The 13,767-nt window shown below is 38.5% G+C and overlaps 1 protein-coding gene across 2 annotated transcripts in view; it reads left to right on the top strand.

Moving 5' to 3' along the window:
• The first annotated feature begins 1,150 nt into the window (after positions 1-1,150).
• LOC125241109 (bestrophin-4-like) overlaps positions 1,151-13,767 on the top strand; it is a 102,869-nt gene continuing 90,252 nt past the window's right edge. The window contains exons 1-2 of one of the 2 annotated variants that reach the window (XM_048149432.1): positions 1,151-1,541; positions 10,320-10,430. In XM_048149432.1, coding sequence (XP_048005389.1) covers positions 1,471-1,541; positions 10,320-10,430 — 182 coding nt within the window. In that variant the 5' untranslated portion in view covers positions 1,151-1,470. The remainder of the gene's footprint in view (positions 1,542-10,319; positions 10,431-13,767) is intronic. The other variant, XM_048149431.1, reaches the window with a different exon arrangement.

Here is a 13,767-nt window from a genome sequence, read left to right as displayed (position 1 = left end):
GTCGTAAAGTATGACATCGAATTATACCTAGTTAGGTACATATTTATAATAATAATAATAATAGGTTTTTTATAATGTGTTTATATGTTTTTTATATTGTTTTGTATGTGTTTTTGTATTTTACTTTTATATTCATATTATAAAAGCTTAACCTAAGATTTGAAAATAAATAAAGAGAATAATAATAATATTCTTTATTGCAACCATGGTATTTATAAATAATATTACAATCTTTATAAATAATATTACAGTCTCTCATGGACCCTGATGAGGGTGTAGCAAGTTACAGTCAATTTTACATTTCTTATAATTATAATGTGTTACTAAGTACTATATGTTCTTCTAATTACATTTCAAATGTCGTCGTTCATAAACTCTGATACTGCGTAGTAACATTTCTCCAGTAAGAATGACTTCAATGAGTTTACAAAAGGTTTATGTTTTTTTATTGTTTTTATCGTGTTAGGTATTTTATTGTAAATTTTTATTGCGCTGTAATAAGGACCCTTCTGATAGATGTCGAGAACAGATTCCGGAAGAACTAGATTGTGTCTGCGTCGTTCGCTTTTATTAAATTTAAATAGATTTGGGTTGTTTCGGACAAACATTACAATTTCTAAAATGTATAAACTGGGAAGTGTTAAAACTTTTAACTTAAAGAAGTGAGGTCTACAGCTATCAGGTTGAGCTATCAGGTTTGCGCATAAATAGAAAGGATAAATTAAAATGAGTCAAGTCAGAGGAGGGCAAGTAGGTGCTATGCAACATATTATCGGCATTATATGATAATAAGCTAGCTATAGTCAACAATCAATGATCAGCTCTATTAGCATGATTCATCACCGAAGCCATAAAAGCTCCTCCTTTAATGAGATTCTAGAAGAAATAATGACGCGTTGAACAATAGGTTTCGCTGACCTCGTCAGGAGTGTAATCACTCCCATGCCGGCGACCTGCGAGTCACCCGATGGTGCATACAATGCATTCAGTTGGTTTGGTGCATACAATGCACACAAGTAACACGGCTAAGGCTTTGGGGGGCGCCATCTAGCGATAAGTTCGCGCACGTGTAAGGAGCGAGCGAGCGCGGCGGCGCGGGCGCCGCGCAGCGAGCTCGTTACACGCATGAGCGGCCGCGGCAAGTACACAACCAGTATACATCAACATCAGTCACAGTTGTCACTGCTCCGCGAGTGGTGGTGTCGCACGCCCTCCCTTCATGCGTACCAACAATTCGGGGAAGGTCGAGAACACAACACATCACCAGAATGTGACAACACAACCGCGCGCCGCACTCTAGCTAATAACTTCCCTTCGTCTTCTCTAGTTACTAAAGTCAACAAACTTTTTTATTACTTTCTAAAACGTATTTAATTTTCCGTGTGTGTTTCGTTTCAAGCTCGCGCCAACAAAACGTGTGTGTGTGTGTATAAATAAATATTAATATAGTGTTGTTAAGTTAAATACGACATGACTGTATCATATGCCGGCGAGGTACCAAACGGCAGCAGTTTCGGATGTTTCTGGAGGATCCTTTGCAAGTGAGTAGTATTCGAAGAGGTCGGGAACGGGCGGAGCGAGCGAACCAGCTGAGCGCGCGAGCCGAGCCCTGCGAAACAGCTGTTCGAGCCGGCGGAGCCAGTCCACGAGCTGCTCGTGACGAAACTCCGCCGATCGTCCGTGGCCACATGTTAAACCGTGACAATAGCACCTCCCCGATCCACAACCGCGCTATTGTGACGCTAACGCGATGCGACATTCGTGTTTAATTGTACACAACAACACCAAGGTGCTCAGGTTACTTCGTCGCGATCAAAAGTCGAGGAGGTCGCAACAGGTCTTCGTCGGCCTTGATTAATTGTTGATGAATGTAATTTGGTAGTTGGGGCGCAGCCGCGCGACAGTGACAGACGGGCTCGGCCCTGACAACGAAAGGTGGCGAAAGTATCTCTGACGCACACAGCGATCGATTAAACACTTTATTCGATAGTTCTCAGTAACGGGCATGATCTTGCGACAGTTGCGACTGAAGTTATAGGACGCTAATTTCGCTTGACACAAATCATACGTTAGGTAGGTACATATGACTAGCTAGTATTACCTGCGTTGCTAAAAGTATTTAATTAACTGCAAGACGCTCATGAGTAATGTTATTATAAATCACGGTGCATGCCTTAAGTCTAGTTGCGTCGACGGCTGCCTAGGTACTTACATCAATAAATTCAATAACATACAACTTACGTGCCGTTATGTGTACAATATGCGATTGCGATGTGACACCCTTGCGCTACGACCAAGAAAATCGGCGTAATTCCAGTTGTTCTTATTAAAGGAAACGCAGAAGTAAACAAATATTTATCTGCGTATTAGCACGTGCATTTTTGGTCGCAACCGTTATCTGCAAACACAACGACTGGTCGCTTAATGTGTTCTGCCGTTTCTAATGTGAAACGGTAACAGAAATAAGTGACAATGAAAATAAATTGAATGACAATACGTGTTCCACATAACAGGAATACAACGACAGGCAAATAATACATGACCTCAATTTCAGTTTCATGGAATTTTAAAGGTTTTTCGTCACTGCACTGAATAAGTAAAGTACTTAGGTGAGATAGCACCTGTTTTGCGCAATGTGATACCATTATGCTCACATTGATCCTTAGATTTGTATCTCATTTCCGTTCACATGAAACAGGAACTATAAAGCTAACCAACTAATGCGCCTATTCATTCTCTGTGTTGTAAGGAGACAGAGAAATCATATTGTGTTTATTCAAATATTTACTATCTCAAGTTTCATTGTTCAGTAAGTACTAAGTAGATATTTAAAATAAAATACAATTGCTGAAATAGGTTAGGGTGACCGCTTTCCATCAGGCGGCACGTATGCCTGTTTGCCACCGACGTGGTATTAAAAAAAAAGAAAACTCTCGTACTTACATTACCTACGTAGGCTACGTACAGTATTTTGATATACACATTGTTTATTACAAATGTATTCTATTCAGAGAAAGATTTAACTAACGATTTTGATCGATGTTATGTGCATAGAATCTAGTTTGATGTTTAACAGAATATTTTCGTCGTGTTGGTGTGGTCAAAGAGTTTCACTCGGTGGCTAAATTTGTGCTTTTGATACCCTCGCAACGCTCAAGATTCCACATTCTGAACCACTCACCACGCTCGCGTTTCGATATTGGAATGTGTCGCTTGCTGTGGTATCAATATTAGCGTTAGCAACAACAGCTTTGCCCCCTTGTAAAACAAATAACTGTTACACTTCTCTTTGACAATTACAATAAGGACGTGTATACATATAACCTAACCACAAAATTTAAATTTTGAAAAAACCCCCGACTGCGAACACTCCCGACTAACTCGGCTTTCAGACAAAAAAAACTAAATCCAAATCGGTTCATCCGTTCGGGAGCTACGATGCCACAGACAGACACACACACAGACAGACAAACAAACATACACACAGACAGACAGACAGACAGACACGTCAAACTTATAACACCGTCGTTTCTGCGTCGGGGGTTAAAAATTGGAACGTTGGTTCGTAACGTAACGTTCGTTCGAACAATTAATTTGTGGATAACGTTGTTGACTGTGCATAAAACAATACTTATTATGTAATTCCATTTATAAAATGTATTTGTATAGTTGTTTGTTATCCCTTGAAAATAATAAAATAAAATAAAATAAAATAAAACATGTTTGTCAACTCTATTGTACAAATTCGACTATGTCAGTAGAAGAAGAATGGTAATCTTATACTATTAAACGAGCAATTCTTGTATATTTATTTATTTATTTATTTATTTATTTATATATTTATTTATATATACCGACGATCTCGGAAACCGCTCTAACGATTTCGCTGAAATTTGTTTTGTGGGGGTTTTCGGGGTGAAAAATCGATCTAGCGTAGCCTTAGATCCCGGAAAACGCGAATTTTCGAGTTTTCATGAGTTTTTCTTTCGCATTTGTAAACGTAAAATATGGTCCTTAATTTCGCCGCGCGCGCATCGATTCCGCTTAGCTCAGTCGCACGAGGTCGGTCTAATGTACGCAGATAGATCGTAGGTGTCAGGGTTTCGAATCCCGGTCAGAAATTAAGTTTTTGTTTTTTGTCTTTTTTTTTGTTTTTGTATTTATAAGAGTTTTTTTTTTATCTAAAGACGTGATATATTAAAATAGAACCGAGCGAAGCTCGGTCGCCCAGATATTTAGGTATTTAAATGTCCTATGTGAAACATCATAATTATCATATCCTGATCTATCATAATACTCTACAGACAGTACAGACCCATACAGTTGCAGTGCATGTAGCACAGTAAATTAAATTAAATATCATCATCATCATATCAGCCCTTTATCACCCACTACTGAGCATAGGCCTCTCTTCTAGTTCGCCACTTGTCCCGGTCCTGAGCTAAATAGTCTCATCCAGTTGTGACCCGCAATTAAACATAGATTACGTTATGTACCTAATCAATCAATCTAATCATATTAGTAATGGCACATTATGAAATTGATGTTAACTATTCAAGAATAAATAAAAAAGTGTAAAAAAACAATTAGAACTTACACTCCATGCCTGTTTTTACTCTTTTCAGGCACTAGCAAAGGTACTGTTGTATCTGGCGTTTTGACAATAACAGCTGATCGATATTTGTAACGGATTGGCCGCTCTGATATAGGGCCCCACTCATGGGCTATTAGGTATTTAGGATTGCAGTAAAACGGCAAAGAAGGTTTTAGTATGTATTAACTTTTCGTAAAATGAACGAAAACGAACGGCCCTACCTATACTGGCGACTACGTGCGCAAACCCCACTTTGTAGATACCTACTCGCAGTGTAAATTTATAAATAAATAAATTTAAAAAACAATTTTATTCAAATTAGCTTCAGTACTCTAGTGCTGTGGGTTCTTAGACAACGATATAATATAATATAATATAATATAATATAATATATGCATTATAAAGACATAGAAAACAAACACGACTCCGCAACCGCAACAAATATCTGTGCTCATCAAACAAATAAAAAAAGCCCTTACCAGCATTTGAACTATCAGCTTACCAGGCAGAGTCATTGTCATTACCAACCCAGACCGGTCGCACAAAATTTCTAAGGTACTAATAGGCAACCCTGGTGTACCCCGGAGGTCGCCCGAAATCAGTAATTAGCGAACGTTCTCACAAGGCTCGAGTAAGGTCGCGTGTACAAATTTTGACGGCTTCTAATTTCGTATTCTGACTGTAGGAAGCCTATCGCAATGTGGGCTCATGTGAGACGATTAGCCTTTGCATGCCTGATCACGGCCACGGGAAAATACTTCGTCCATACAGGGCGAGTGCTAGTTTTTTTACGTCTATAACTGTTGGGATTGAGTCCTCGTTTATTTTTAAATACGGATGTTTTAGTCTAGACTGGCTTAGGCTCGAGATATACGAGGTCAAGAACTTTTAGGTCTGTAGACAATTTAGTTATTTATTTATTTATTATTTATATCAATAAATGTATACAAATCTTATACATAATACCAACCTGACGTGTAACTTTGTTATTAATAAACTATTTCATTTCATTTCATTTAGATATTGCAATATAATACAGAGTTCCTCGTGTTAGTTTTCCTACACTTTTAGTTTTCGTCCATTGCTGCACAAATGTGCATTCTGCACTTATACTATAATGCTTGTTGTCCAAACATGAATATATCTATCTATGTACATAAATATACACATTATATTTCACTCTTTCAAATGAAAACAAAAGCCATCTGTTGACATATGTTGTGACCCTACCCTTATAATGGTTGGTCACAATTTTGCCAGTTGTTATCGTGTCGTCACTTTCGCTTTGACAAGCAAGAGATAGATTGAGCATGATAACAATCCATACTTATATACTTATACTTAAAATATTGTGTAGTATAATATATACTCTGTCAAACAAGTCTGTCAGTAAATAAGAACAAAGAAAACTATAGCTATCCTTTTCTCTAGCACCCTAAAGAAAAGGATGCATATAGTTTTCTTTGTTCTTATTTACTGACAGACTTGTTTGACAGAGTATACATAATAATTAGTCCATACTAATATTATAAATGACGCGAGCGAAGCCGCGGGCAAAAGCTAGTAAGTTATATTATAATAATAATGACCATTTGTTTATGGCATGTAACCGCAATAACCGCATCACAAGCACTTAGTTGACATGTTTTACAAAGTTAAAATACTTTGAATTCTACATACTTCTAAGACGTAAATGAGAAAGTTGTCTGCAAGAGACAGCTCTTTAGCGATAAGATCGCCTGTTGTCTACCTCTATTTATAATTATTTGTTTTGAATCCACAGTATTTTGTTGTGCGTATGCTAAGGTGTGCCAATATAGAGTATTCTATCTATCTATCTACGTTTCACATCACCATTTCGGAAAGGAGTTGATTTCTTTCCTGCTTAGGGGGGAGCAAAGTGGCTCTTTTATATTCATGATTCTATTTTTCACTTTATTGCATAATTAGTGAGATGTGTAACAAACAGTATGTCAGACTCGCGGGAGTCACGCGATTATAGCAATTTAGCAATATTGTTTTTTCTACTACTCTCACTACTCTCAGAATCCTAGTTTAGAATTCGTCGCTCTGCCCGGATCCTTCTCTTCGTTCAGGATTCATTAAACGTCCTCGCCGTAAATACATAATTTTGCTACAATTGACTATTCTTAGGAATATCTCATGTTTGTACAGAAAAGTATTTTGAGGACATTATAGAGGCTAAACTTTCTTATACGTTGAGTAGATGTCAGGCAGCGACAGAGATAAAGTTTATAGGTACATTAGGTACCTACTTCAACTTTGGCTTTGAATATAATTAGTATAATAAATTACATATATTTTTTATATAAATTATGTCAGGAATGAAAATTATTTTGTAGGGAGCAAGCGGTTTGGTTTGTGATTGTATACTTTTAGAAAGTCACATTCACATCCATACATGGGTCAACTCATTTAATGGGTACAAATTATAAATAAAAACAATAATACTAATCATAATTTAAACCTTAATCTAAAAATAAATACCTAACTAAACTAAAAATATTAAAAACTAGGGGAACTCCTTAGGCATGGTGCCGTAGACACTGGCAGCATTTCCTCGCTGAATCGCTAGGCTTATTCTTTGGGCGAGGAAGCTGCCAGCCCTACGGTCACCGCTGACCTCTGACAGTTTTTTGGATAGTTCCTTAAATAAATTTAAGGCGTTCGGACCCCACGGGCCAAGGGCCTCAACGGCAAAAGGTACGAAATTGTATTCGGCGCCAAGACCCTTGTATTTCGTTTTCTTTTATTTTTTGGCCGCTTCAGCCGCTGCGCCGACCTTAAAAGATGTGCCGTGGAGATGAGACGGGGCTAGGGTGTCTACACATGTGGCGTCCCACACCAGTACCCGTCCCAGCTTCCACGGAATTAGTGTCATTCCGTCCGGTCTCTTACCATCATCTCTTAAAATACCGGGGGGCTCGAGAAGAGCAGGCACATTGACACTGGCAAGAGACCGGCGGAGGATATCATTGACAGCGGCGTGTCTGGAGAAACGGCCTGCGCTCCTTTGGCAGGAAAGCCCGTGGTGTCCGAAGGCGTCGACGTCAGTGCCACAGGGGCACCTATGTGGAGCACAGACCCGAACGCCAAGTCGCAGGCAGGTAGCAACGCGGAGGGTGTGTGGTTCAAGAAAGGTTCCAGTATTTACCGACGGGAAAGAGTGAAGCCAGGCGCCGGATTCCCTGGCACTTGCAGCTAAAAGTCTCGCGCGTGCTGAACCTGTGCTGCGGCCCAAAAGAGAGTCGTAAATAATTTTGCATTGGATGTCATCCCAGGCCCTTTGTGAATTTAGACTTTCCGGAAAATCCTTACCATCATACATTAAACATGCTATTTTAAGGAATCGTATAGGTGTGATATAATCCAATAAAAATATTATGTGAAACTTGCGCTTTGTGTCATAACATAAATTCTTAACTCGAATTGGTTAGCTCTGTGTAACTGCCGTAAATTTTAGTGCTTTTGAGACGGATGACGATTATGGATATTATACGTTACTATATTACTGCTTCAAAATTATGTGTTCGTGGTATGTTTATTAGTTTAACAGGTTTAATCTAATATAGGTATGTCATTATGTTTAACTTGAATTTTATTTTAAAATTGTAAAGCTAGTAGTGTTAGTAAATTAAGTAAACATTACCTGTTTAAACATTTTAGTTTACTTGCAGAATAATTAATAAGAATAAGTAGAAAGAAAATACTTGTTAGCCACAGTAATTTCGGTTTTTGATGTACTTATTCTCACTTTTACTTGTACTATTATATATTCTGTGCTTTTACACCGAAAAATGGGGTAAATAGGGATAGCCGGTGGACATAGGCACGAATTTCCGACAAAATTGTTTACACAATGCTACAGAAACAGTATCACCCGATTGAAATTAACAGTACAATTGTTATGTTTTCACACATTTTGTAATTAGATATTTACCCCGCTTTCGTGCCTATTTACCCCGGCCATCCTAATAACCCCAATTTAAGGTAGATTATTTTCGCCGCACAAGAATGACTGTATCATTATAACAATATAATATTTAACTTTAACTCTTAATACATTTGTACGAGTAGGTATTGTTACTATACCACTATAATTAGATACGCAATAGTCCATTGCAAAAATACAACTTTTCGTGCGTCATAAGTCATAAAACCTTCAAAAACGTATTGTTTTCAATCCACAGCCAAATAATAACAAATTATGTGAAGTATCCTTAATAAATTCTGTAAAATTAACAAAGATATGCATACGTCGTCCAATTAAAACACACGTTTTTGGAACACGTTGTAACGTCCGTCCGTCACACGTCAGTGCCTGTGGTTTTTGCACAATTACCAACTAGACAACATGCGTGATATAAGCACAAATCTGTTACGGATCCGCAGTGATTACGTGTGAGATCAGGCGCCTCTTTCATTTAAATTAATGGGTTTTCACATCACCCATTCTGAAAGAGAACTTTTCTTAGTGTTATGTGTTATATTCCCAGTGTTATTATGTGAAAAGCAGTAAGGTACAGCGGGACAAATCCCGACTGGGGAGCAATTGTAACTGAGCCACTTTTTCCATTATTACACTATTAAGTTGAGTTCCACATGTATCCAATGAACACGCCTACTATATAAATATAACCGGTGGACACTGTATTTAATAATGCAAACATTGTATAACCACAAAATTAAAATTTTGAAAAAACCCCCGACCGCGACATAGTGGACCGATTTTCATACAACATGGCTAAGAACACTCCCGACTAACTCGGCTTTCAGACAAAAAAAACTAAATCAAAATCGGTTCATCCGTTCGGGAGCTACGATGCCACAGACAGACACACACACAGACAGACAAACAGACAGACAGACAGACACGTCAAACTTATAACACCCCTTCGTTTTTACGTCGGGGGTTAAAAACATGGAAAATAAGTTTTTTTGCAAAAAAAAATATTTTTGGCACAAGTTTTTATCGCCGACTCTTTCAACAATCATCTGCTGCTCTCCGAGACGTTTCTAAAAAGCCCTTCCTCGATGGGGATACGACGTTTCATGATAGAGTTCCTATGACCACACCACCGTTCTGCTCCATCATCAGATCAGTTCCATGACACCATAACATTGCATTGTCACGTGATTTACATATGTGTGCAAAATTTCAGCTCAATCGGATACCGGGAAGTGGGTGAAATTTAGCTTCTACGTTTTGACGCACACTAACATACTAACAAGGCAAGTTGAATAAAAGCTTGTAAAATTGCATCAATTGCATTTGTCCCTCAGTCAAAATTGACCCGCTGTACCTTATGTGACACTTGGTAGCAAAATAATTTCTACCGTAGGCTTTAGCACTTGAATCCCTTGCTGCGCTCAGGATTCTATTTTAGAATTCTTCTCTATGCTTCGCTCAGGATTCAGTATACGCTCTGACACTATCTACAATTCTAGGAGGTTTTGGCAATTTCTGGACACAAACATATAGGTTTTGTTGTTTTAACCAGTAGAATCGGGCAACCTCACTTCATCCATCCGAACTGGCGATGGCGACGCGTGTCATGGACATCTGTCGCCTACTAATCCTACTATATACCTGGCCTAGTAACAAATTGGCAAGAATTTGTGTACAGAAATTAAGACAATTCATTGCCAATTAATAAATCCAGTTTCATCCACATTGCTCCTAACCGTTCTAAATTGTTTTCAGATGGCGCGGCAGCGTTTACAAGCTCGTCTGGAGAGAACTGCTGGCGTACCTCACTCTGTATTACACCATCAACCTGCTTTACCGGTTCGCACTCACAGAGCCACAACAGAGGTAAGTTCTTCTACCATTTTCTACACTTTAGTGCCGGCCTAAGGGGTTTCTGAGAATTTTTAGGAGAGGATAAATGTGATAGCGACCACCGAACTATTTAATATTCATGGGGCACCCCAGAATGGGACGGGCAAGTGCTACGAAAGGAACCCAGTTCTGATGATGGGATCCTGGAGAGAACGAGGGAACTCCTCAAATCTGAAAGGCATACATATGGTGATTTTTGTGTTTTTATCAGAACAGCATGCATTTACGTACGGAACAGTGACATTTGGTGCAGTGGAACTGCTGATGATGGTCAGAACGGAACTCCTCAAATCTGAGCGGCACACTTATAGTGACTTTGGTATTTTTATAAGAACAGCATGCACTTTCGTCCAGAACAGTGACATTTGGTGCAGTGGAACTGCTGATGAAGATCAGAACGGAACTCCTCAAATCTGAACGGCACGTTTATAATGACTTTGGTATTTTTATAAGAACAGCTTGCGTTTACGTCCAGAACAGTGACATTTGGTGCAGTGGAACTGCTGATGAAGATCAGAACGGAACTCCTCAAATCTGAACGGCACGCTTATAATGACTTTGGTATTTTTAAAAAGAACAGCTTACGTTTACTTTCAGAACAGTGCCATGTGGTGCAGTGGAACTTCTGGTGATGATCAGAACGGAACTCCTCAAATCTGAATGGCATTTTTTTATAAAGTTCAGAATAGTGACATTTATTTGTTAGGAGATTAGTTCTCTTTGTTATGCTTACATATTGAGTTTTGAAGTCAAATTCTGCCAAGCACGATTTCTTATATGTAATCTGATATCGGATTCATAAGGAATTGAGGAAACTCCTCAAATCTTAACGGAATATTTACGTATATTAATTAAATTTTTGTTTCCATCAAATAATCAAAGATTTAATATAAATCTTAAAAATTACCTACACATTTCTACATAATCCAACATTCGCAAGTACCTTTCACAAGAACCCCAAAAGCGGCGGTTTTTTCTTTAAAACCGGCCAAGAGCGTGTCGTGCCACGCTCAGTGTAGGGTTCCGTAGTTTTCCGTATTTTTCTCAAATACTACTGAACCTATCAAGTTCAAAACAATTTTCCTAGAAAGTGTTTATAACGTTCTACTTTTGTAATTTTTTTCATATTTTTTAAAAATACGGTTCTAAAGTTAGAGGGGGGACACACTTTTTTTTCCTTTAGGAGCGATTATTTCCGAAAATATTAATATTATCAAGAAACGATTTTAAAAACCCTTATTCATTTTTAAATACCTGTTCAACAATATATCACACGTTAGGGTTGGAATGAAAAAAAAAATCAGTCCCCACTTTAGGCGTCATCCATATATTACGTCACAGTGTAAGGGGGAGGGGGGGGTCATACTAAATGTGACAAGCAGTGTTAAAGGGATACAAAAAAGCGTGACATAGGGGGGGGGGGGGGAGGGGTCCAAAAACCTGAAATTTGGTGTGACGTAATATGTGGATGATCCCTTACATGTAGGGGGGGTACCCTAACAAAACATTTTTTTCCCCTTTTTATTTTACCACTTTGTCGGCGTGATTGATATACATATTGGTACCAAATTTCAGCTTTCTAGAGCTAACGGTCACTTAGATTATCCGCGGACGGACGGACAGACGGACGGACAGACAGACATGGCGAAACTATAAGGGTTCCTAGTTGACTACGGAACCCTAAAAATTATTAATGTAAAATTCAAGAAGCCAATATTTGGCGCATTTATGGATGATTTCTGCAGAACATTAGAGAGGTAGCCATCACCCTTTTATCTTTCATCAGCCATTTTGTGAAATGGGACAAATAACCTGTCGGAGAACTGCTGCTCAAGCAATGTTACTGATAATAGCTTGAAGCTACGCAACGCAAGCTATAGTTTCTATACTTTCGTGTTCCCAAAAATACTTTATTCGTTGTATTTTCATTAATGAATGTAAAAGTCAAATGATAAGGTAGATATATGCTTCTAGCTCACGGCCAACTATCAGTTACAAAATCTCTCTTTGATAAAAAGTAAAATCTTAGCAAAATCATGCAATTGCTAAGTTGGATTTGTATTATTTTTGCTTACTTGAGTCTAACACTAGGTAAACCAGTGTAACACTGTCTTCGAACTTTGAGTATTATTATACTCAACGGAACGGAAAGCGAAATAGAATTCTTCTCGTCTCAGCATTGGACTCGCCTGGAATGCCATTGGAATGTCACCCCGTTCTCAATACACTAATGAACTCGTGGTACTATTATTTGAAACAAATTGTTATGATAGGTAAGCGATGAAACAAGTACCGTTTGTGCTAACAATTTGTATTCAACTCTAATCTTAAGAAGAATGATTCATTTTAAGTCGTCACAAAAAGTCGCGTTAGGTTTGAACTTCTGTTCAAATCTGATTAATGGTGTTACGGCGTATTGAACAATAGGTTGGTGGAAAGAAGGTGTGTTTTAGGTTTCTAGAGGCCCGCATGCCACGCTCTTGTCATTACAGTCACGCCACGCCATCGAAGCCACTATCAGGTATCAACAGCTGATTCGTTCCATCTCGGACTGTACGCTCATTGTGATTCGATTTTATAAAACACTGGCTGGGGTCTGGGAATAATAACACTGCCAGTGCGGCCTAAACTTAAAGTTTTGTTATGTATTAGAATTTAGAACCAACTTGCCATATTTTTAATTTTGTCCGCGGTTAGGCTGTGAGTGCGTCTTCACATTATCTGATCCGATATCGGATGTCGGAAGGATTTGAGAGGCAAAAAGCAAAGACGGCGGCTTAAATATATGGAATATCGGTCCTACATCCGATATCGGATCGGATAGTGTGAAAACGGACTAAGAGTACCAATACTCTTCTAGACTCGCGCCGTTCAATACCACGGTGCATTTGTCTTGTACTCACTTAGCCCCCTTCGCTATGCCGCTGTATGTAATTCTTAGTAAGGTGTGGAAGTATGATAATTTACGGCACCGTAATGAGACGAGGAAAATATAAAAAGTTAAAATAATAAGTACTACAAACAATGACACACTTGCAACCATGTGCATCTTATCTTATTGCAATGTGTTGTACAAATTACTTGCGAGTTTCCGTTGGTACATACGAGACGTGACTTTATGTGTATACCTACTTGTATAGCAACATCAGTGCGGATAAGAATTAGTGTTGGCAAAGACTTGCGTCTTCGGAGTCCTCCCAAGTCAATTTGACAATAAATAAAGAAATATTAATAGAAGTATTAAAAAATTTGGAGCTGTGCGCGAATACGCATGCGATTTTAGTTAGATACATTGCAAGAGATTTGAGGT

This window comes from Leguminivora glycinivorella, chromosome Z, assembly GCF_023078275.1.
Source record: "Leguminivora glycinivorella isolate SPB_JAAS2020 chromosome Z, LegGlyc_1.1, whole genome shotgun sequence".
Classification (NCBI taxonomy): Eukaryota; Metazoa; Arthropoda; class Insecta; order Lepidoptera; family Tortricidae; genus Leguminivora; species Leguminivora glycinivorella.
Note: the sequence above shows the minus strand (reverse complement) of the source record. Positions and strands in the feature narration are given on the sequence as shown.